Source organism: Notolepis coatsorum (genome assembly GCF_963971535.1).
Source record: "Notolepis coatsorum genome assembly, chromosome: 14".
Lineage (NCBI taxonomy): Eukaryota > Metazoa > Chordata > Actinopteri > Aulopiformes > Paralepididae > Notolepis > Notolepis coatsorum.
The window spans coordinates 22,568,295-22,591,343 of NC_140178.1; the positions used below are offsets into that span (position 1 = coordinate 22,568,295).

At 42.8% G+C, this 23,049-nt stretch overlaps 1 protein-coding gene across 1 annotated transcript in view; it reads left to right on the forward strand.

The window, feature by feature from the left end:
- Positions 1–23,049, forward strand: part of LOC311240090 (beta-1,4 N-acetylgalactosaminyltransferase 1-like) — a 35,461-nt gene that overhangs the window by 276 nt on the left and 12,136 nt on the right. Inside the window, exons 2-9 of the mRNA XM_084328617.1 lie at positions 4,221–4,360; positions 11,942–12,094; positions 14,020–14,127; positions 14,624–14,661; positions 18,151–18,217; positions 18,578–18,691; positions 20,083–20,169; positions 20,495–20,676. Coding sequence (XP_084184743.1) covers positions 14,629–14,661; positions 18,151–18,217; positions 18,578–18,691; positions 20,083–20,169; positions 20,495–20,676 — 483 coding nt within the window. The 5' untranslated portion in view covers positions 4,221–4,360; positions 11,942–12,094; positions 14,020–14,127; positions 14,624–14,628. The remainder of the gene's footprint in view (positions 1–4,220; positions 4,361–11,941; positions 12,095–14,019; positions 14,128–14,623; positions 14,662–18,150; positions 18,218–18,577; positions 18,692–20,082; positions 20,170–20,494; positions 20,677–23,049) is intronic.

Consider the following 23,049-nt stretch of genomic DNA (forward strand, 5'->3'; position numbering starts at 1 on the left):
TTTAAGAAATTGTTTATAAAACACAATTACATACAAATAATTTAGATAGATGCAACATATATTTTTTTCTAATCATTTGTTTATGGGTATTGGTTTGTAATGCATCTATAAATATTATCTGGATGTTATTGTAAAGTTGCAACCGATGTTTATAATACTTTGTAAATGGTTAATAAATACTGTGCATCTATAAACATTATTTGGATGGCCATTTTAAAGTTGAAATTGATGTTCATAATAAATGGGTTATAAAGCATATACATTTACATTTAGTCATTTAGCTGACGCTTTTATCCAAAGTGACTTACAAGTTTTCTGTATGACAAGTCATCAGGAAGGGTACAACTCTATCAGCTGAGTAACAATGTTGCGTGTTACAGCGGTTCCCTTTGCCGCACGGTATGCTAGGTTGAGGGCCTTGAAGCGGATATGTGCAGCAATGGGGAGCCAGTGCAGGTCCCTAAGAAGTGGGGTGACATGGGCCGACTTCGGTAGGTTTGAGATCAGGCGGGTCGCTGCGTTCTGAATGAGTTGAAGAGGCTTGGTGGCAGTGGCCCGGAGGCCAGCGAGCAGTGCGTTGCAGTAGTCGAGGCGGGAGATGACTGTTGATTGGACGAGGAGTTGGGCATATATACAAATATTATATTATTATAAAGCTGTAACTGCTTTTGTAAATGGATAATAAATGTTTTGTAAAGCATATACATATTATTTGAGTGGCCTTCATTAACCACACCTGCGACAGGAATGATTATGTAGGATAGCCATTAAATCTCCACAGAGACAACAACACAATGTGAAAATATAAGAATTCATATGAATTAATTAAAGAAAGGATATTTGATTTTGGTGTCATACGTACCATCCTTGATGTTTTCTATCCATATGGCATTTTATATCCTATTGGAATTAATAATTTAATTCATTTGTATCATACTTACTAACACTGTCATGGTTGGGGGCTCCATTCCCTGTTTAGCTCAATGGGTACTACCAAGGGTAGGGGTTCCATTCCATATTTAGCTGAATGGATACAGCATGGCATTAATAGAGCAATGGACAGGTATAGGCAGGTTACTAGAAGTTTGTTTTCGAAGAGTTACTGAATTCCATAAGTGGTGGAAGGTATTTAGAGTCAGTACTATCAACACGTTTAACAGGTTTTCTGACAATCTGTCAGACATAATTAGTCTCCAGTCTGTACTGGGACTAGTACCATCCCCAAAGTGTGGAAGTCTGCTTTTGTCCTTCCATTATTAAAAAGTGGGGACCCCTCAGATGTTAATAATTATCGCCCCATTTCTAAGCTCCCTGTCCTGGCCAAGGTTTTTGAATCCTTTGTGAACATTCAACTAAAGCAATTCCTATTAGAAAATAACATCCTAAGTGAGGTTCAGTCAGGCTTCAGGTCTGGACATGGTACCATAACTGCAGCTATGCTAGTGGCTAATGACATAATCAACACACTTGAAAATAAACAACATTGTGCAGCATTGTTTGTTGATTTATCAAAAGCATTTGACTCCGTAGACCACAAACTATTACTGGATAGACTGGACAACATTGGCATTGGACAGGAAGCGGTAAATTGGTTCAGAAATTACCTCTCTGACAGAACACAATGTATATTTGCAGAGAACTACAAATCAAGTTTTTTAAAAATCAACAAAGGTGTTCCCCAAGGGTCTATTTTGGCTCCGGTTTTATTCTCTATTTTTATAAATGACCTGGGAAATAAAATCCAGACAGCCAAGATGCATCTTTATGCGGACGATACAATCCTGTATACAAGTGCTCCCTCCCTTACTCAGGTGATTGAGAACCTCCAGGCTGCGTTTAATTGTTTTCAAACCTCCCTTTTTGATCTTAAACTAGTTTTAAATGCAAAGAAAACTAAATCCATGATGTTCACAAGGGCTCGCTCACAGCCAGTGAATCATGTTCATATCGTTACGCTAAAGGGAGCAACCATAGAAAATGTTTCATCCTACAAGTATCTTGGGCTATGGCTGGATGAAAAGCTATCTTTTAAAGTGCATATTGGAAACCTTTAAGAAACTTAAACTAAAAGTTGTTTTTTTCTTTCGCAAACAAACGATGCTTTTCTTTTGAGGCCAGAAAGAAACTTGTTCAAGCCACATTCCTGTCTGTAATTGACTATGTATTACATAACTCCCTACAGGAAGAGTGTCGCTGCTTTCTTTCTGTTTTGTGTTTTTATGTTTACGTGTGATGTATTGTGTATTGTGTACATGCACTTTTATTATGTTCTTGTGTGATGTACCGCACATTTTATTGCCGTCTGATGTTTGCGGGTGTTATTGCTGTCATCTTGGCCAGGTCTCCCTTGCAAAAGAGATCTTGTATCTCAATGGGACTTCCTGGTTAAATAAAGGTTAAAAAAAAATAAAAAAAAGTAAGTGCCATGGACAAGTGTACCAGTGCAAGTGGACCAGTGTACTCACTCGCTCTTGGCTGATCTTGTTTTGGGTGGTGATGTAAAAACATCTGCATCATAGCAGGCTCAGGAAGGGCAAAGTAGTCTATAGCGTGTTCCTCCCTGTCTCTCTCCTCCACAATCTGGCTTGACTATACATAAGGAGAGAGAGAGAGATGATTACAATTAACTGGTACAGTCAGGTCTAGAATTGTTGGAATTCCCTGACAAAGATGTGCAAAAAGCTGTACAATTTAAACAATATCATACTGGTAATGAGACATTTTTTGTTTATTCAATTAATGCATGGAGCTGTTCCATCTAATTTAATTTGATACTAACTACTCAGTTCATACAGATTTCAAGTATCCAAATATCAATGATGAATATTGCATAAGGTTTACACAGTTAATAGATCACCTTTATGTTTTATATTCATGTTCAGAGAGGAGTAATAGTTAGAGCTTTGTATGTGATTTATATGGCAATTAAATCATGTGCTTGTTTGTTTGGGGAGTTTGACCTACAGTTAACCCTTTCACTGCCACACTACCGAACGGTTAACCCTTTCACTGCGACAATACACAGACGGTTAACCCTTTCACTGCCACACGACAGCCGGTTAAGGTCGGTTGTGTGATAGTAAAGGGTTAACCTTCTGTTGTGTGGCAGTGAAAGGGTTAATGTGCCTACCACGTGAAGGTGCAGCACAGCATAAGAAAAAACTATGTCTGTTTGTTTAACCTTTATTTACCCAGGGTAGATTCGCTGAGCACAGATGCTCTTTTTCAGCTACGCCCTGCATGCTTCACATTCACACAGTTCCATTCATACCCATTCAAGGGTACTATGACTATATGCTTGCACCTCATGGTACCAAATAACCTCAAAGGCCCTAAAAACAAGACTACAAACATCACAAAACAAACTGGTCAGACTACTGCTTGACCTTACTCCTAAAACCCACCTCACCCTTTCCCATTTTGACAACCTAGGATGGCTTAGAGTAGACGACAGAGTACAGCAACTTGCAATGGGCCTGGTCTTCAAGATACACTACACCACTAAGATACCCATGTACATGTCGAAAAACTTCCCAAAGGTCACCAGAGGGAGTTCCACAAATCATGTTCAACCCATATTTGGCTCAAACAAGGGACTAAACACGTTTCGCAACTATGCCACAACTATGTGGAACTCCCTACCCACAGCCGTAAAATAATGTGAATCCCTACCCTCCTTCAAAACCGCTCTCAAAGAGCACCTACGGGTGGCTGCTATTCGAAACTTGCCCCTGTAAATGTCCAAACCGCCCCCCTCACCCACCCACCCAACCCCCTCCAATGTACAGTTTCTTCCCCCTCGAATGTATACAGTGTATATCTTTTTTTATGATCTCTTTATCATAAACAGTACTGTATATTTGTATATGTTGTATGTCATAAATGTCAGGATGAAACAGTACTGTTTATCTGTATGTCATGCATGTCATAAATGTCCTGATTAATGGGGGACCCTGATGTAAACAAGACGAAAGTCTTTCTCTGGTCTGCATCCCCTTAACAATTGTTTATTGAGCCGTACTGTATTGTACCCATTCTGCAATCTGTTAATAAAGTTTTCAATCAATCAATCAATCAATCAATCATGTCAAAGCTATGGGAGATGGTTGGGGTCAAAAAGGGTAATGTGATTAATTGCAAATTATGTGAAAAAAATTTGTTTAATATCGACAGCCTTAATATATCTACTGTATATACTGTATTATATTCCTTCTATCCAGATGACGGGGCTTGGCAAACCAGTGTTCATTGTCCTCCTGATGGTGTGTGGGTCCTGTATATTCATCTACCATGTGATGGTCCGTAACCGTCTCAAAGAGGGAGCTACGACACCTGTCTTCCAAACTTCACAACAGCTGCAGTAAGTAGTAATTTAAATAATATATCGCTTCTGACAGGCATCTTCCCAGATGCGTTCAAAACAGCCGTTATAAAACCCTTACAAAAGAAACCCAAACTAGACATTAATGTACTGACCAACTATAGGCCGATATCCAACCTTCCATTCAATAGCAAGAGATTTAAAAAATTGTCTCAGTCCAAATGAACTCCTTTCTTAAAGAAAACAACATCATGGAGGAATTTCAATCAGGCTTCAGACCCCTAAAATCAAGCAAGATGGCGCCGCAATGCTCTTCCGCCTCTCTGTGGGCTCCGTCGAGATTGTGCTTGATTTGGTCATTATTTTAGGTTTTACTCGGTTTTATTTAATGTATATGCTATATAGCTCCCAGTATCACACATCTTCAACCCATCCATTGAACAGGGTGTTTACCCCCAAGACCCAAAAAAGGCCAAAATACTCCCTCTGTATAAAAAAAAGGAGCCAAAAATTACCCTGGTAATTGTCGACAGGTGTCAACAAGACTTTTTGAGAAGGTAATTACTGAGCAACTAAACAAGTACTTAAATAAGAACAATCGAATGTACAAACTCCAATCAGCTTTTAGAAAATCATACTCAACCGACACATGTTTATTATATTTAACAGAACAAATAAGGAAAGAGGTTGACAATGGGAAACTCTGTGGTATGGTGCTACTCGATCTACAGTGATCATTCGACACAGTGAACCACAATAGCTGGAGTGAAACTGAACAAGCTGGTGAGGAAGGCTAGCTCCATAGTGAAGTCAAACAGAACAAGCTGGTGAGGAAGACTAGCTCCATAGTGAAGTCAAACAGAACAAGCTGGTGAGGAAGGCTAGCTCCATAGTGAAGTCAAACAGAACAAGCTGGTGAGGAAGACTAGCTCCATAGTGAAGTCAAACAGAACAAGCTGGTGAGGAAGACTAGCTCTGTAGTGGAGGCAAACTGAACAAGCTGGTGAGGAAGGCTAGCTCCATAGTGGAGGCAAACTGAACACAGTGGCGTCGCGTGGGTAAAATAACAGGGGATGCCAAAAAAAATTATTAAAAAAAAAATTATAAAATATTTTTATTAATATTAAAAAAAAAAAAAAATTAAGTCAAGCAGTCACCATGTACACTACAGTATGGCTCGGCGTCCAGTCAAACTTTCTTTTTATTTATTTAACAGATTGCAGAATGGGTACAATACAGTACGGCTCAATACACACAATTTTATAAGGGCATGCAGACCAGAGAAAGACGTTTGTCTTGTTTACATCAGGGTCATTAATACTGCTGGAGCATTGGTTCATTTTTGGTCAGATCTTTCCTTGCACGATTTTGCGCGCCACGTCGGAGCAAATTCGAGACACATATTCGGTTGCAAAAAGGTGTCCCACGGTCCCCTCTATGGCCGTGAATATTTTCACGCGGATCGGAATCACGGCGCGCCCGTGGGACACTTTTCCGTTTCGGCGAGTTTATTCCACGCTTTCGGCTTTCCTTTTCTAAGCATTTTCGGGGTAAATGAGTAAAAGTTGCGGGACGCGCAGATGTTCCCACGATAGAAAGCTTGCGTGGAGCCCATAATAGGCTCACTTAATACAGCGTTTTTAAAATCACGCGACATTTTCAGGGTTGCGAGCCAACCTTTTCCCCTCGTTTTCGATGATGGAAGTGATTTAGGAAAAGCTTCGGCACGCCGAGAGGTACCCGTGGATTTAATCTCACGAGGATCGGGGCAATATTCGGTCCGTGGGAGCAGTCACGGGTTAATACAATTTTCAAATGTGCAGAGGGGAGGCCAGACTACTTAGTCTGCTGACAGGCCCGTTTTAAGGTGTGGGCAGGGCTTTAGTCAGCTCGAATCTGATTGGCTAGTATTGGTTTTGGAGTCCACATACATGGGGAGGATGGAGAAAGACACCTCCCCCCTGCCTCCTCTCCAGTCTCCTCTGCTGCAGTGAGTCTGACAGTGTGTTAGAGAGAGTGAGAAGGAGAAGAGGGAGACATTAAAAATAACACAGATGAAAAATAATGATTTTTTTTATTATTATTGTAAACTATATATTAAAAAAAATTATTTATTTTTTCATATTTGATATTTGATATTAATTCATATTTTTATAGGGAGGCCTGGCTTCCGTTGGCTTCCATGATGATTCACCACTGACTGAACAAGCTGGTGAGGAAGGCTAGCTCCATAGTGGAGGCAAACTGAACAAGCTGGTGAGGAAGGCTAGCTCCATAGTGGAGGCAAACTGAACAAGCTGGTGAGGAAGGCTAGCTCTGTAGTGAGTCAAACTGAACAAGCTGGTGAGGAAGGCTAGCTCCATAGTGGAGGCAAACTGAACAAGCTGGTGAGGAAGGCTAGCTCTGTAGTGAGGCAAACTGAACAAGCTGGTGAGGAAGGCTAGCTCCATAGTGGAGGTAAACTGAACAAGCTGGTGAGGAAGGCTAGCTCTGTAGTGAGTCAAACTGAACAAGCTGGTGAGGAAGGCTAGCTCCATAGTGGAGTCAAACTGAACAAGCTAGAGGTGGTGGAAAAAAGAAGAACGAGTACCCCTCCCGCTCCCACCCCCTATATGAGGACCTAGCCAAGATGACGACGGTCTAACACTTAATTACTAAACCCTGCACAGACTCTGGCACAGTGTGTATTATGACCGATAGACTAGACTTTATTCCTATTTTATATTGTATTTTCTTATTACCTCCACTGAAGGTTAAAAAAAAGTCAACTGCCAACATCTCCCCATGGTAAAACAGTAGCAGTGTTGGTCAGACTAAGATAATCTGTAGAGCTGCTGAGCGGAAATGGAGGAAAACTAAGCTCACCGTCTTCACTTTTTGCATTACTCTTATTCTGTCTATTTTCTACTCATTTTATGTCTGCGCTTTATGCATTGCTTTTATTTTGTCCGAATAATAGTCTTTTATAGATTTTAATGTCAGAAATCTATTATAATCAATTGGTCAGAAATCTATTACAATATTATTTTCTTTAATAGATTTGAATGACAATTAATTTAAAATATTTCAGGAGTTAAGTCAAGGTGAACGGTGACCTTTATTCATCCTTTTGGGGGAAATCCTAACTATTTGACCCATCCTTAACTATTTAGTGGGCAGCCACACATACTGCAGTGCCTGGTGATAGATATCAGTGTTTTTAGCCTTTCGTTGATCAGCCTCCATCTCCTCTCCTGGTCGCGTGAATATTAAAGGCAACCAACTTGTGTTCAGCCTTGCGTTCAGCGCTTCTCTGATTGGCCACGTGACCGCGCTGCCGCGCGGCAGAGAGTTGCGCCGCCTGCGGCAGCGGCCGTCTTCGCCGCGCGGCAGAGAGTTGCGCCGCCTGCGGCAGCGGCCGTCTTCCGTTGGCCGTCGCAATGACTTGTTTTGTTTACATCAGGGTGAACGCTGTTGTATTTGCAAATATGAGAGCCAGCAATACGTCATAAACGAACTGCCAGCCTCCACACTGATGTACAGTGACTGACGTTAAAAACGCGAAATAACATATAACGTTACAATGTACAGTTTCTAGTTACAGTAGTGACGCGTGAATCGAGATAGGCCTAACAGTGTTTATTAGTAAGAGTCAGATAGTCCTAACAGTGTTTATTATTAAGAGTCAGATAGTCCTAACAGTGTTTATTATTAAGAGTCCTAACAGTGTTTATTATTAATTAACGTCATAAACGAACTACCAGATTTATTTTGCACCAGGGAACTTGAAGGTCTAGCGGCGTGGGGTCGTGGCCAATCAGAGAAAAGCTGAACACAAGTTTGTTGCCTTTAATATTCACGCCTCCTGGTCATCTGTTGTCTATTTGTTTGGTATTGTTGAGGCAATCGTTTGGTGGAATTCTGTCCTCCCACACGTTTACTGGCTAAAACACTGTCTCTATTCCCTGTTGCATCCGGACAAGAATGTAAGTGGAGTTGTCATCTCATATCAGCATGATGTTTATTTAATTTCACCACTAGACTAAGACACCCACCCTGATACAAACACAGCTCTCACCACTAGACTAAGACACCCAACCACCTCCAATGTACAGTCCCCCCCCCACCTACCCAACATCCTCCAATGTACAGTTTCTACGTCAAATGTATATACTCTCTTTTCTGGACTCTTTTCGTATCACAAACAGTACTGTATTTGCAAATCTGGTATGTCATAAATGTATAGATGTAGCAGTACTGTCTATCTGTATGTCGTGTATGTCATATATATTATGATGAATTGAAAATGGGGGACCCTGATGTAAACAAGACGAAAGTCTTTCTCTGGTCTGCATCCCCTTAACAATTGTGTGTATTGAGCTGTACTGTACTGTACCCATTCTGCAATCTGTTAATAAAGTTTTCAATCAATCAATCAATCCATAAACATAGCATCTCGTACAGAATGAAACCAATTGAAAGTCTTTAAAAGGTTAAGAAACAAAAATGCCATCTCTCCTTGGCCTGGCGACCTGCACCACTATCGTCACCCTAGCAACCAACTTCTCTCTGTACATTCGGCGTTGCTATTGTTATGACTTTGTTCACAGGCCCAGGCCCTGAGCCTATACAGAAATCCCTAATCCTCCCTGTTTATTTATTTTGTACATAGGCTGTGCATGTGTTTATTTGTTTGTTTGTTTATTAATTTATGTGTATGATTCTTAACTGTGTTTTTATTTTGTTATTCATATATATTTGTACTCCTGTTGGGGCCTCTTGGACCAGATCGACATTGTAACCTGTTCTTATTTTTTTGATCCACTTTTTCTCCACCTGTTTTTCTGTGTTTTTCTCCCATCCCAATTTAGTCATGCCAATTCCCCCCTCCCCTTCCTGGTCGTTGCTCGCATGTGCCCCCCACTGGTCGGTCTAGGGAGGGTTGATAGATATTATCACATGTCCCCTCCGATACATGCAGAGTCAGCCAGCCACTTCTTTTCAGCTGCCAGCGCGGACTCTCATTGGTGAGGTGTAACATGCAGGAGGCTCACACTACCCTCACCGTGCAGGCGCCCTGTCCGAACTGTAGGAGTCGCTGTTTACAACGACCAGATTACCACCCACCGGCTTCCCTCCCGCTGAGCCAATTGAGCCAGTATGACGGCCGGCCAAGCCGGAGGCAACGCTGACAGCCGGATTCGATACCAGTGTATCACGCGTTGGCGACGAGCGCTTAGTCCGCTGTGCCACCCAGCCACCACATTGTAACCTGTTCTTAATGTTTTGTCTGGCTAAATAAAGGTAAAAAAAGAAAAAATTTGAGTAAAAGACTAAACACCACTTTTCCATAATTAAAAGGTGTTATGGCACTATAGTTATATAGTACCTATTCTGTCCTAATCAACGAAAACCATATCCTTCACCGGGGACCAACTCCAGTTGTAACGCCATACACAGTTGTAATGTGTGCTTGTCCATGCATCTGTCCTATTTGTGTCCATACAGTATTGTATGCATGTGCGCGTGTGTTTTGTGCACATGTAATGAGCGTGAAACCTCACACTAGCAGCTCCTTGGTGTAAACTCACACCTAAGGTCGCTTTCACATATAGTTTGGTGGACTCTGTGCGATTCGGGGGGGTGAAGTTGCAACATTGTTGCATTCTTCATTTGGTTCGGTTTGCTTTCACACTGCAATTTGTCAAGTGCACCAAACTTTCTGAACAATGTCACGCGATCGAAAAGGGCGCTCGTCTATTGGATATATAGAATCCCCAAAACAGGCTTCGGGGACAGCTCTACAGCGCACACACACACACCACATTATTCTGCGAAGCAGCCCAGCCCAGCCCAGCCCAGCGCACACACATACACCACATTATTCTGCGAAGCAGCCCAGCGCACACACATACACCACATTATTCTGCGAAGCAGCCCAGCGCACACACATACACCACATTATTCTGCGAAGCAGCCCAGCGCACACACATACACCACATTATTCTGCGAAGCAGTCCAGTGCACACACATACACACAGCGGCACGGTGGTGTAGTGGTTAACACTGTCGCCTCACAGCAAGAAGGTCCAGGGTTCGATTCCCGCTTGGGGACCAGGTTTCCATGATGCCAGGTACCCAGGTGGGGTATCTCCCAGCCCCAGGCCTTTCTATGTGGAGTTTGCATGTTCTCCCTGTGCTCGCAAGGGTTTCCCCCCCGATAAGATAAACCCAATGGAAAAACATGCACAACAACAACAGATCGCTAACGCTGTGGCGTCCTTGACGAAGACGGACAGGAGCACTTGGATTGGTCCCCGCGGCTCACGTTGACGCCCTATCTGCTCCCGGCTGCCCATGGGGGGAAGGACGACGGGATGGGTTAGACACAGAGACTCTATCGCATCGGCGACTGAGGAAAGACAATGCATGTGTGTGTGTGTGCCGCTCCAATTGCATGTCCAGTTTGTTGCATGCCGATTAAAGACCCCCTAAAGAGGTCCTGCATTATTATTATTATATTACCACATTATTCTGCGAAGCAGCCCAGCCCAGCGCACACACACATACACACACCACATTATTCCCCGGAGCAGCCCAGCACACACACATTATTCTCATATATTGCTGAAATGCTGATGCAGTTTTTTTAACTTTGATGTGACATTGGTCGATTGTTTGATTGAAAGCTCATTGCCATCATTCTCTTGCTAAACAACTTGTACACCTCGTTGTTTTTGTGAATGGCCACAAGCAGCTGATTAATTAGCTCGTCTGACCATATTTCTATCAGGGCTTTTAGCTCCTCATTCGCCCACGTCTGTCCACGAGACGTGTTCCACGCGTGCTTGTTTTGCAGTGCGTGCCTCTGTGTTTGTTTTATTTCCTTCTACTCGAGATGCACAGTTTATCGGGTCACTTCCTATATTTGGTCTTGCGTTTGATCCGATGAGCCACCAAACCCTGGTGGCACAAAAGTACGCACCAGGGTTAACTTGGAAGCAAACCGAGACCTACGTTTTCAGGCGGACCAGAGTTTGCTTTTTTGGTCCGCACCAGAGTTTGAATGAGCTTTCACACTACCCCAAACCAAGCGGACTATCCGAGGAAACGAACTCTGGTGCGTTTAAAGCGGACCAAACAGCTCTGGTGTGAATGCAACCTAAGTTAACGCCTGTTTCACCACCTGAATTGGATCCTCGGGTGGTAGAATGGATGAGGCTGTGGTGTGGTATGTAATGCCTTGTCTCCACTAGGGCAGGGTTCTGTCTGGCAAACGGTGAGCATCTCCATTGTCTTAGTCAGGATTGGGGGGGGGGGGGGGGGGGGGTATAATAGGACAGGCACGCAGACACACACACAAAAGAGGGGAATCAGAGCGATGAGATGGGGCTGGGGAAAACAGAAGACCACTGAAATAAATACAAATAAAAGCTATAGAAAACACAAAACAAAAGGATAAAAGAAATGGGGGAAAACACTAAATAACCACCACTGCTATAGCCTCTTTTTCCAAAGAGGCCTCTCAATAATGTTGATTATTATTATATGTATTTCTGTTCATCCTTTGTGTGTGTGTGTGTGTGTGTGTGTGTGTGTGTGTGTGTGTGTGTGTGTGTGTGTGTGTGTGTGTGTGAGCAGAGCGATGCTGTTTCCAAACAAGTCCAGTCCCGCTCCAGGTTGTACGTGTGCTAAAGCCAAAGGTTCCTTCAACCTGCGCGACCACATACCCAGAGATCAATACAACGACACTCTACGCCGCAGAGCTGAGGAATACAAGAAGTACAAGATTAGGTATTTTTTACGCATTAAGTATTTCAAGTATTATCTTATTATCTGAACTCATGAGACAAATAACAATATAGTTTGCTTACAATGAAAGAAAAACAATAAACCACACAACTATAAAATTTGCAAGACCCGGCGGCGTGAATACTTTCGGCAGCCCACTTGTCCTTCCGCATTGCTCTGATTGGCCGAGCGCGCGCATGCGCATGAGCCGCGACGGGCTCCTCAGCCAGCTCCTCAGCCAGGCTCCGCTTAAGGCAATTTATACAATTGGAAGTATTGATTACGCCGTAACGAATCATTAAAAAAATATACCCTTAACTGGAATATGTTGTGCCTTTACACATATGTTGGATTATGTAATTGGTTTGTCATGACAAACCAATAAAAAATCGCGTGACTCGGGCATCGCTGAGCTCATCAACGACCCTCCGTGCTCTCTCTCCCGCCACCAGCGCAGCCTCGCAGACCGGCGCCGGCTCCAGTAGCTCCGGCAGCAGAGAGGATGGCTGCAGCCAAGACCGCGAGCGGCATCGCTGAGCTCATCATGGTGTCCGCTGGACGAAGCCAGAGACGGTCTTATTATGGGGCTTATGCCGAGAAGCAGTAACACAATAAGACCGTCTCTGGCTTCGTCCAGCGGACACCATGATGAGCTCAGCGATGCCGCTCGCGGTCTTGGCTGCAGCCATCATCCTCTCTGCTGCCGGAGCTACTGGAGCCGGCGCCGGTCTGCGAGGCTGCGCTGGTGGCGGGAGAAAGAGCACGGAGGGTCGTTGATGAGCTCAGCGATGCCCGAGTCACGCGATTTTTTATTGGTTTGTCATTACATAATCCAACATATGTGTAAAGGCACAACTTATTCCAGTTAAGGGTATATTTTTTTAATGATTCGTTACAGCGTAATCAATACTTCCATTTGTATAAATTGCCTTAAGCGGAGCCTGGCTGAGGAGCTGGCTGAGGAGCCCGTCGCGGCTCATGCGCATGCGCGCGCTCGGCCAATCAGAGCAATGCGGAAGGACTGCCGAAATTATTCACGCGACCCGGCGACCACCTGCTATCTTACAAAACAACCAGAATCACACATTTAGCTGCAACCGCAAAGCATGCTGGGATGGAGGGAGTGGCCAACCGTCTCCAGCATTGCACCGTCGCTACACTATATTGAATCCACAATATATTGAATCCTAGTGCCTTTAATACTACATTCATATTTATTTTATATTACATGATACAATTATATAATTGCTGTACATTTTTAATGATGTGGCAGAGCTTGATCTATCTATTTCCCTTTCTCCTTTATCCTCTTTATCTCCCCGCTCTCCTCCTTTCCACTCTCTCTTCTCCTTCACTCTCTCTCTCCTCCTTCACTCTCTATCTCTCCTCCTTCACTCTCTCTCCTCCTTCACCCTCTCTCCTCCTTCACTCTCTCTCTCCTCCTTCACTCTCTCTTCCTTCACTCTCTCCCCTCCTTCACGCTCTCTCTTCTTTCTCTCTCTCTCCTCCTTCACTCTCTCTCCTCCTTCACTTTCTCTCTCCTCCTTCACTCTCTCCTCCTTCACTCTCTCCCGCCTCCTTCACTCTCTCTCCTTCACCGTCTCTTCCTTCACTCTCTCATCCTTCACTCTCACTCCTCTTTCACTCTCTCCTCCTTCACTCTCGCTCTCTCCTCCTTCACTCTCTATCTCCTCCTCCCTTTCTCCTCCTTCTCTCTCTCTCTCTCTCTCTCTCTCTCTCTCTCTCTCTCTCTCTCTCTCTCTCTCTCCTCTCTCTCTCTCTCTCTCTCTCTCTCTCTCTCTCTCTCTCTCTCTCTCTCTCTCTCTCTCTCTCTCTCTCTCTCTCTCTCTCTCTCTCTCTCTCTCTCTCTCTCTCTCTCTCTCTCTCTCTCTCTCTCTCTCTCTCTCTCTCTCTCTCTCTCTCTCCAGGACCAGGTCTGATTTGGACACCCCTTCTGTTTTCTCCAGCCAACTCTCCTCTGCAGTACCCAATCCAGGGTTTCTTCGTACGTCCTCTCACCAAAACCACCATACCAGGTATCTTAACCCTAACCCTCTCACCAAAACTACCATACCACACAGAAATCAAAGTACAGGAATGGACCTAAAGGTACATAGGCTTTGTCGCCCCAGTGGTACCATAGGGTACGAGCACTGTACCTTTGATGCAGTACAGGTGGGTACTATCTGCAGTGGAAAACAAAGTAACTGGTACCAAAGGCGAGTAGAGTCGAGTTGAACTGAGCTGGTACCGTGGAGCGGTGGAAAACACTAGTTAAACACTAGCTACAACACATTACAACAAGCAACCCTATTGCTACTATACCTATACTACTGCCTACTATGCTACTATGCAACTATGCACTCAGAGTGTAGCACTCAGGTTTGACACTGTGTATGATGAACAATACCACTTCGCAAAGTCGCTTTGGATAAAAGCGTCAGCTAAATGACTCATTGTAAACCTTATGTAAATGTGATATGTTATTTTGGCCATATCGCCCAACCCTAGTAACCAGCTACATAATTTCAGGTTTGATGCTGCATGCTGGGAACTCTAACGGCTACAAGGTAGGTTTGTATACGCCATCACAGTACTCCATTGGCACACTGAAGATGGCTGCTAATAACATTGTTCCATTAACTTGTCATGAAAAACACTTGTGAATAATATAACAATAATAAACTTTATTTGTATAGCATTTTTCATACAGAAATTGACGTTCAAAGTGCTTCACAGCAGTAAAAAATACAGGCGTAAGCGAGCATAAAAAAGATAAGAGGTAGCAAGATAAGGTAATCACAGTTTTTCACATTAGGATTTAACATCCCAATAGGGCTGTCTGTTTTTCATTAAGTAATAAAAAATTATAAAATAGAATAGACAGAGTAAGAAAGTGCGGTTTGATTCAGTTTAAAAATAGACAATACTAAAAATAATAAAAATAGAATAGACAGAGTATACAATAACATTTACAACAGAGCAGTGATATGATATGTTGATATGATACATTTATTTATATTGCGCCCCTCAACCAATAGTTACATCGGCCCGGGGCGCAGCCCGGGAAGGAAAGAGAAACAAAAAAGACAGAAACAATACGAAAACAGAAAAAATACCTTCAGGCCAACCAAGCAGATAGAGAACAGACAGACATACTACACCAGTCATACTACAATACAAAACAAGCTCATGGATTGTTTATGGCGAAAAGGTGGGTTTTGAGCATGGCCTTAAAGGTCTGTAGAGTGCTTGCAGATTTTAAGTTGAGTGGGAGCTTGTTCCAGAGTGTCAGTGCTGCGACTGCGAATGCCCAGTTATATATCAACTGGCTATCGCGTCCCGCTCGCGTGAACACTTGAGGCAACCAACATGCACATCCGCGTTTCTCTGATTGGCCGAGCGCGCGCATGCGCATGAGCCGCGACGCGCTCCTCAGAGGCAGGAATACTAAGCTCCCCCTTAAGCTCCAGGAGAGAGGAGAGAGGCTGAAAACCCGCAGTTCTTGCCCGACTGATGGGAGCCGAATCCCGGATCCGATTTTTCTGATGAATACCCCCATAACATGGAGGTCCCGAACGCATGGAAGTATTGATTGTGCCGTAACAAATCATTAAAAAAAGATACCGTTAACTGGAATATGTTGTGCCTTTACACATATGTTGGATTATGTAATTGGTTTGTCATGACAAACAAATAAAAAAAATCGCGATTTTCCCGGTGGCTACAACAACACACAGTGACTACATGCATGTTGGAGGTGGGGGTATAATTATGGGGAGGGGTGTTAGAAGAGGGGAGAAGGGAGGGCAGGGGGAGGAAGCAGGGATGGAAGTAGGGAGATGGCTCAACTTACCCCGCTCCTATGCTCAAACATGGGGTAAATTGTGCCACAAGACTTTTTTGGACATGCTATATTATCAAAACGGTTATGTTCACCCTGATTCGGGTTGTCTGTAGTGATTCACAACATTCCGATATATCAGTTAGGAACACAACTATAATTGCCTTCATGTAGTGATCCTGAATATGAAAAGTGGCTCAATTTACCCCAGCATCCCTACTGTGTAGGAAGTGCTACTCTAGCTTTAATCTAATTTGCTGTACTATGTAGATAGGTAGTGATCTCATTGGCTGTACTATGTAGATAGGAAGTGCTCCTCTAGCTGTAATCTCATTGGCTGTACTGTGTAGGAAGTGCTCCTCTAGCTTTAATCTCATTGGCTGTACTGTGTAGGAAGTGCTCCTCTAGCTTTAATCTCATTGGCTGTACTATGTAGATAGGAAGTGCTCCTCTAGCTTTAATCTCATTGGCTGTACTATGTAGATAGGAAGTGCTCCTCTAGCTTTAATCTGTTCAGAGTACACATGTGAAATAGTGCTGATTTCTATGACATATTAAGACACTACACCAGGATGAATCCTTTCTAATGAGAGATTAACCATAATTCAATGGTCATGATTCTGTAGGGTCTCCTGTTCTGTGCCGGGATAAATACATAAATAAATAAATACACGTCAAATGCATAATTATTTTTGGCAAAAAAACTGACATATTTTACAATATACAGTATTTCATAATGACCAATATACAAAATTGTATATGTAATTACCAATATACAGTATTTTATATGTACAGAATTTCATATATAAAGACCAATATACAGCATGTGGTTGTGCAGCCCCTGATCAAGAAGCCTGGGCTTGATCCTGCAGCCATGTAAAATTTTAGGCCCATCTCTAAACTGCCATTTTTATCAAAGATCCTTGAGAAAATTGTCTATACTCAGCTAATGCATTTTTTAAACGAGCACAATATTCTCGAGGTTTTCCAATCTGGTTTTAAATCCCTGCATGTAATGCAGTGGGGATCTCCTTGACCTGGAAGTCTGTACAATGAATGACGGCCAGCCCGCCGCCCGTAGAGCGCGGTTTCTGGAGGTACAGTAGACGTAACTGGGGGGTGTAGCTTGGTTTAATGTGATGAAATCCAGTTTATTTTGCCATGTTTCAGTCAAACATAAAAAAATCCAGTTTTCTTTCAGTGATGATATCATGGATGAGTAGTGCCTTGTTATTGAGGGAGCGAGTATTGAGCAGCATGAAGGTGGCTGTGGAGGAGACAGGCAGCAGAACTATATCAAACAGCAAAACTATATCAAAACATCCATTTACAAACTCTCTCACAACTCCTGCAGTATAATCCAAGTCTCATTTATCCAGTTGTATGCTCAGTACTTCATAAACCTGTATGTATACTACCCTCTATCTATTGTGACCAATCTGGTGGGGACCAGACTCGCCACGGTTCAAATACAAACAAATTCAAAAGGACTAATGATGTGCAGGTGTGTTCTATCAGTACTAATCAGCTACCTAATTGACTCTACTCCTTCTGTGACAGACATATCTCCCATCCTTCACATATCCAAAGGAGGGGGGAGGAGAGCTTTCGCACTATGTATACTATATTCTATGTATACTACCCTGTATGTATACTAGCCTTTATGTATACTACTCTCTATATATACTACCATCTATGTATACTATGCTCTATGTATACTACACTCTACATACTACCCTGTATGTACAGTATACTACCCTCTAATCTATATTATCCTCTATGTATACTACCCTGTATGTATAATACTTTCTATGTATACTACCATCTATGTATACTACCCTGCATGTAAAGGGAATGTATCATGGAGGGTGATTAGTGAAAATGAATGGAATGGATTTGACTGTTTTGAGCTGCAACAGGTGGAAATTACGACCTGTTCTGGTGTTGCACCTTGGGCAACAAGTAACGGCTGTCTGACTTTCAAGGATACACTCACTCACTCACTCACTCACTCACTCACTCACTCACTCACTCACTCACTCACTCACTCACTCACTCACTCACTCACTCACTCACTCACTCACTCACTCACTCACTCGTTCTTGCATCCTTCGCTCCCTGAGCGTACTCCCTGTGTGTGTGTGTGTGTGTGTGTGTGTGTGTGTGTGTGTGTGTGTGTGTGTGTGTGTGTGTGTGTGTGTGTGTGTGTGTCCAGGTATCTCTCCGTGTGTCCAGTGGTGTGCTTGGTGTGGACAGTCCAGATGAAGGAGTAGGTGTCACAGGTGAGGTCTTCCTCATTCTGACACAGCAGCTCTTCTCTCCTCCTCCTCTTCCTCATTCTGACACAGCAGCTGTTCTCTCCTCTTCCTCTTCCTCATTCTGACACAGCAGCTCTTCTCTCCTCCTCCTCTTCCTCATTCTGACACAGCAGATGTTATCTCCTCCTCCTCCTCTTCCTCATTCGGACACAGCAGCTCTTCGGGGTTAAACCGGGGATGTTTAATGACTGAAACAGGTTAAACCGGGGATGTTTAATGACTGAAAGGGGTTAAACCGGGGATGTTTAATGACTGAAACAGGTTAAACCGGGGTTGTTGTGATGTGTGAAGATAGTGATTGCTTATTTCTCCTTCTAACAAAAGGTAATGGTGAGAAGGAGCTGATCCTGAATCACAACAGCCTTGCGGAACTCAACGCCCTGCTGGCTACAGTCACCTACACCAGCACCATCTACAGAGTACATACTGGAGACCTGGGTACGACTTAGTAGTTTAAATCTGTACGATCTACTGAGTATATACTGGAGACTGCTTTATTCTGCTTTATACCAAAGCATACATCCCAGCTGCAGGTGTGGCTGTTCCCAGGTCTTAATTAACTTGACCCAGGGCAGGTGTGGCTGTTCCCAGGTCTTAATTAACTTGACCCAGGGCAGGTGTGGCTGTTCCCAGGTCTTAATTAGCTTGACCCGGGGCAGGTGTGGCTGTTCCCAGGTCTTAATTAGCTTGACCCAGGGCAGGTGTGGCTGTTCCCAGGTCTTAATTAACTTGACCAGGCCAGGGCAGGTGTGGCTGTTCCCAGGTCTTAATTAACTTGACCCAGGACAGGTGTGGCTGTTCCCAGGTCTTAATTAACTTGACCCAGGGCAGGTGTGGCTGCTCCCAGGTCTGATTAGGTCTGGCTGCTTAAACCATCCCCACACCACAGTGATATACATGGGTATTCGTTTATCTATAAAGCTCTAAAAAGAAAATAACGTTACCATCCTGTATTGCATCTACACTATGTTAGTATAGATGTATGGACCATACCAAACTCACTCTAATGATTGTATAAACTCAAGGGCCATGATCCAGAGATTGAAAAGCTTTTATACTCTGGCCTCCATGGAACTTACTATAAAGCATCCTAAAATGTATCCATAACCATAGTAACCTCAGTAACCTTACATTCACCCTCATTACAGGTATGTACTTGTTTTACTACTCCTTTTTGTTTCTTTTGACTTGTGTCCTTTTGTATTTTGGTATCATTGTTAATGAGGGACAGTCCCTCAATGATTTTTCGAGATTGAAATAAAGGTTGAATGATGTGATCTGTCCTCAGCTCACTTCCTGTTTATTCCCTCCTAAGCTCACTTCCTGTTTACTCCCTCCTCAGCTCACTTCCTGTTTACTCCCTCCTCAGCTCACTTCTTGTTTACTCTGTCCACAGGTCACTTCCTGTTTACTCTATCCTCAACTCACTTCCTGTTTACTCTGTCCTCAGCTCACTTCTTGTTTACTCCCTCCTCAGCTCACTTCCTGTTTACTTCCTCCTCAGCTCACTTCCTGTTTACTCCCTCATCAGCTCACTTCCTGTTTACTCCCTCCTCAGCTCATTTCTTGTTTACTCTGTCCACAGGTCACTTCCTATGTACTCTATCCTCAGCTCACTTCCTGTTTACTCTGTCATCAGCTCACTTCCGGTTTACTCTGTCCTCAGCTCACTACCTGTTTACTTTATCATCAGCTCACTTCCTGTTTACTCCCTCCTCAGCTCACTTCTTGTTTACTCTATCCTCAGCTCACTTCCTGTTTACTCCGTCCTCAGCTCACTTCCTGTGTTACTCTATCCTCAGCTCATTTCCTGTTTACTCTGTCCTCAGCTCACTTCCTGTTTGAGAACTACGAGGCTGTCTTCCCCATTGTCATCAAGCAGCCGTCCCTACCTGTCCTCTACGATATAGGAAAAGGTCTGTCTGCCCATCTGTCCTCTATGATAAAGGAAAATATCGAATCTGTCTGTCCTCTTCTACGATATAGGAAAAAGTCTGTCTCTCTGTCCTCTACAAGGGGCAGTGGTGGCCTAAATAAGCGGCCTCTGTCTCTCTCTCTCTCTCTCTCACTCTCTCTCTCTCTCTCTCTCTCTCTCTCTCTCTCTCTCTCTCTCTCTCTCTCTCTCTCTCTCTCTCTCTCTCTCTCTCTCTCTCTCTCTGTATCTCTATCTCTCTATGTCTGTCTCTATCTCTCTCTCTCTCTCTCTCTCTCTCTCTCTCTCTCTCTCTCTCTTTCTCTCAGACATCAACTCCCAGGTGACCATCACCACCAAGACGTTTCTTCGTTACAACAAGCTGAATGTGCTGATTCAAAGCATACGGCGTTTCTATAAAGACATTAAGATCATCATAGCAGATGACAGCATTAAGCCAGAAAAGGTATCCGGCAAGAATATAGAGCAGAACATCATGCCACCATTAAAGGTAAAGATGAGTTCCTCTATTCTATTCTGTTGCACTCTATAAAATTGAGACACAGTCGTTCAGTATTCTATTGTATTCTACTCTATACGAGTGAGGCAGAGTAGTTATATATTCTATTGTATTCTACTCTATACGAGTGAGCCAGAGTAGTTATATATTCTATTGTATTCTACTCTACTTTGTGCAAGTGAGACAGAGTAGTTAAGTATTCTATTGTATTCCACTCTACTCTATAAGAGTGCGACATAGTAGTTCAGTATTATATTGTATTCTAATCTACAAGAGTGATGCAGAGTAGTTAAGTATTCTATTGTATTCCACTCTACTCTATAAGAGTGAAACAGAGTAGTTAAGTATTCTATTGTATTCTACTCTATAAGAGTGAGACAGAGTAGTTAAGTATTCTATTGTATTCTACTCTATAAGAGTGAGACAGAGTAGTTAAGTATTCTATTGTATTCTACTCTATAAGAGTGAGACAGAGTAGTTAAGTATTCTATTGTATTCTACTCTATAAGAGTGAGACAGAGTAGTTAAGTATTCTATTGTATTCTACTCTATAAGAGTGAGACAGAGTAGTTAAGTATTCTATTGTATTCTACTCTATAAGAGTGAGACAGAGTAGTTAAGTATTCTATTGTATTATACTCTATAAGAGTGAGACAGAGTGGTGCAGTATTCTATTGTATTCTACTCTATAAGAGTGAGACAGAGTAGTTAAGTATTCTATTGTATTCTACTCTATAAGAGTGAGACAGAGTGGTGCAGTATTATACTCTATAAGAGTGAACAGTGCTGGTCACAGCTGATGCTTTAAATCTGGTGTATTACTGTAATATTGGAAAATGTATTTAATTTAATTGATTTGATTCTAAACATGTAACTGTCACAATGTGGTGGTGTAACACCTACCGGAGTCTCATGGCCGGCATAGATAGAGAGACTCAGAAGGAGCTTCTATACCCAGGGCCCAGGAGTTCAAAACTTGTAATCCCTATTGATTAGGGATGCTCGATATTGGCTTTTTTACCGATACCGATATTCCGATATTGTCCAACTCTTAATTTCCGATACCGATACGATACCGATATCAACCGATACCGATATATGCAGGGTTTCCCCCCAAAAAAACGGAATAATTTCAGGTAACTAATAATTTCACTGGATGCATTCAAAAGGCTTTCTAAATGTAAGCATTATCTGTGCAAAATATGATCATTAAAAAAGTTAAAATTAACATACAAGTTGTTGAATTAAACCAACATGCATACTTTTGACAATAAATAAAATAAGAATTGGTTCTTACTTGCTTGCCTGGGTAAATAAAGGTAAAAAAAAAATAAAAAAATTTACCGATACCGATATTTTCCGATATCACATTTTACTGCCGATATCGGCCGATAATATCGGTCGGCCGATAATATCGGACATCCCTACTATTGATTGATTGATTGATTGATTGAACATTTTAATGAACAGATTGCAGAATGGGTACAGTACAGTACGGCTCAATACACACAATTGTTAAGGGGATGCAGACCAGAGAAAGAATTTCATCGTGTTTACACCAGGGTCCCCCATTTTCAATTCATAATGAGTTGAAATGAATCTGATCCAATCAGATAGGGATTACAAGTTTTGAACTCCTGGGCCCTGCATGGCCATCAGGATGCTCAATGACACTATGTAACAACCCATCATCTACACTCACTGCACACACATCCACACGTACACACTCACTTTAAACAAACACTCACCTTACCACTCACTTTACTCACTTTAGACACTTTATATTTATCCATTATTAAAGCGATTTGCACTACATTCATACCTCAGGAGGGGTTGGGGGGGGGGCACTGTACAACTGTACAAGCAAAACTGTACATTGGAATATTGACAAAACCATACTAGGTAATTTACTGTACATTGGAGGGGGTTGGGTTAGGACATTTACAGGGGCCAGTTTCGAATTGCAGTCTCCCGTAGGTGTTCTTTGAGAGTGGTTTTGAAAGTGGGTAGTGATCCACATTCCTTTACAGCTGTGGGTAGGGCGTTCCACATTGATGTGGCATAATTGCTAAACGTGTTTAGTCCCTTGTTTGAGCCGAATCTGGGTTTAACATGATTTGTGGAGCTCCCTCTGGTGTTGTGATCGTGGTATTCACTGACCTTTGGGAAGTATTTTGACATGTACATGGGTACCTTGGTCGTGTAGTGTATCTTGTAGACCAGGCCCATTGCAAGTTGCTGTACTCTGTCGTCTACTCTAAGCCATCCTATAGGTTGTCAAAGTGGGCAGGGGTGAGGTGGGTTCTAGGAGTAAGGTCAAGCAGTAGTCTGACCAGTTTGTTTTGAGATGTTTGTAATTTTGTT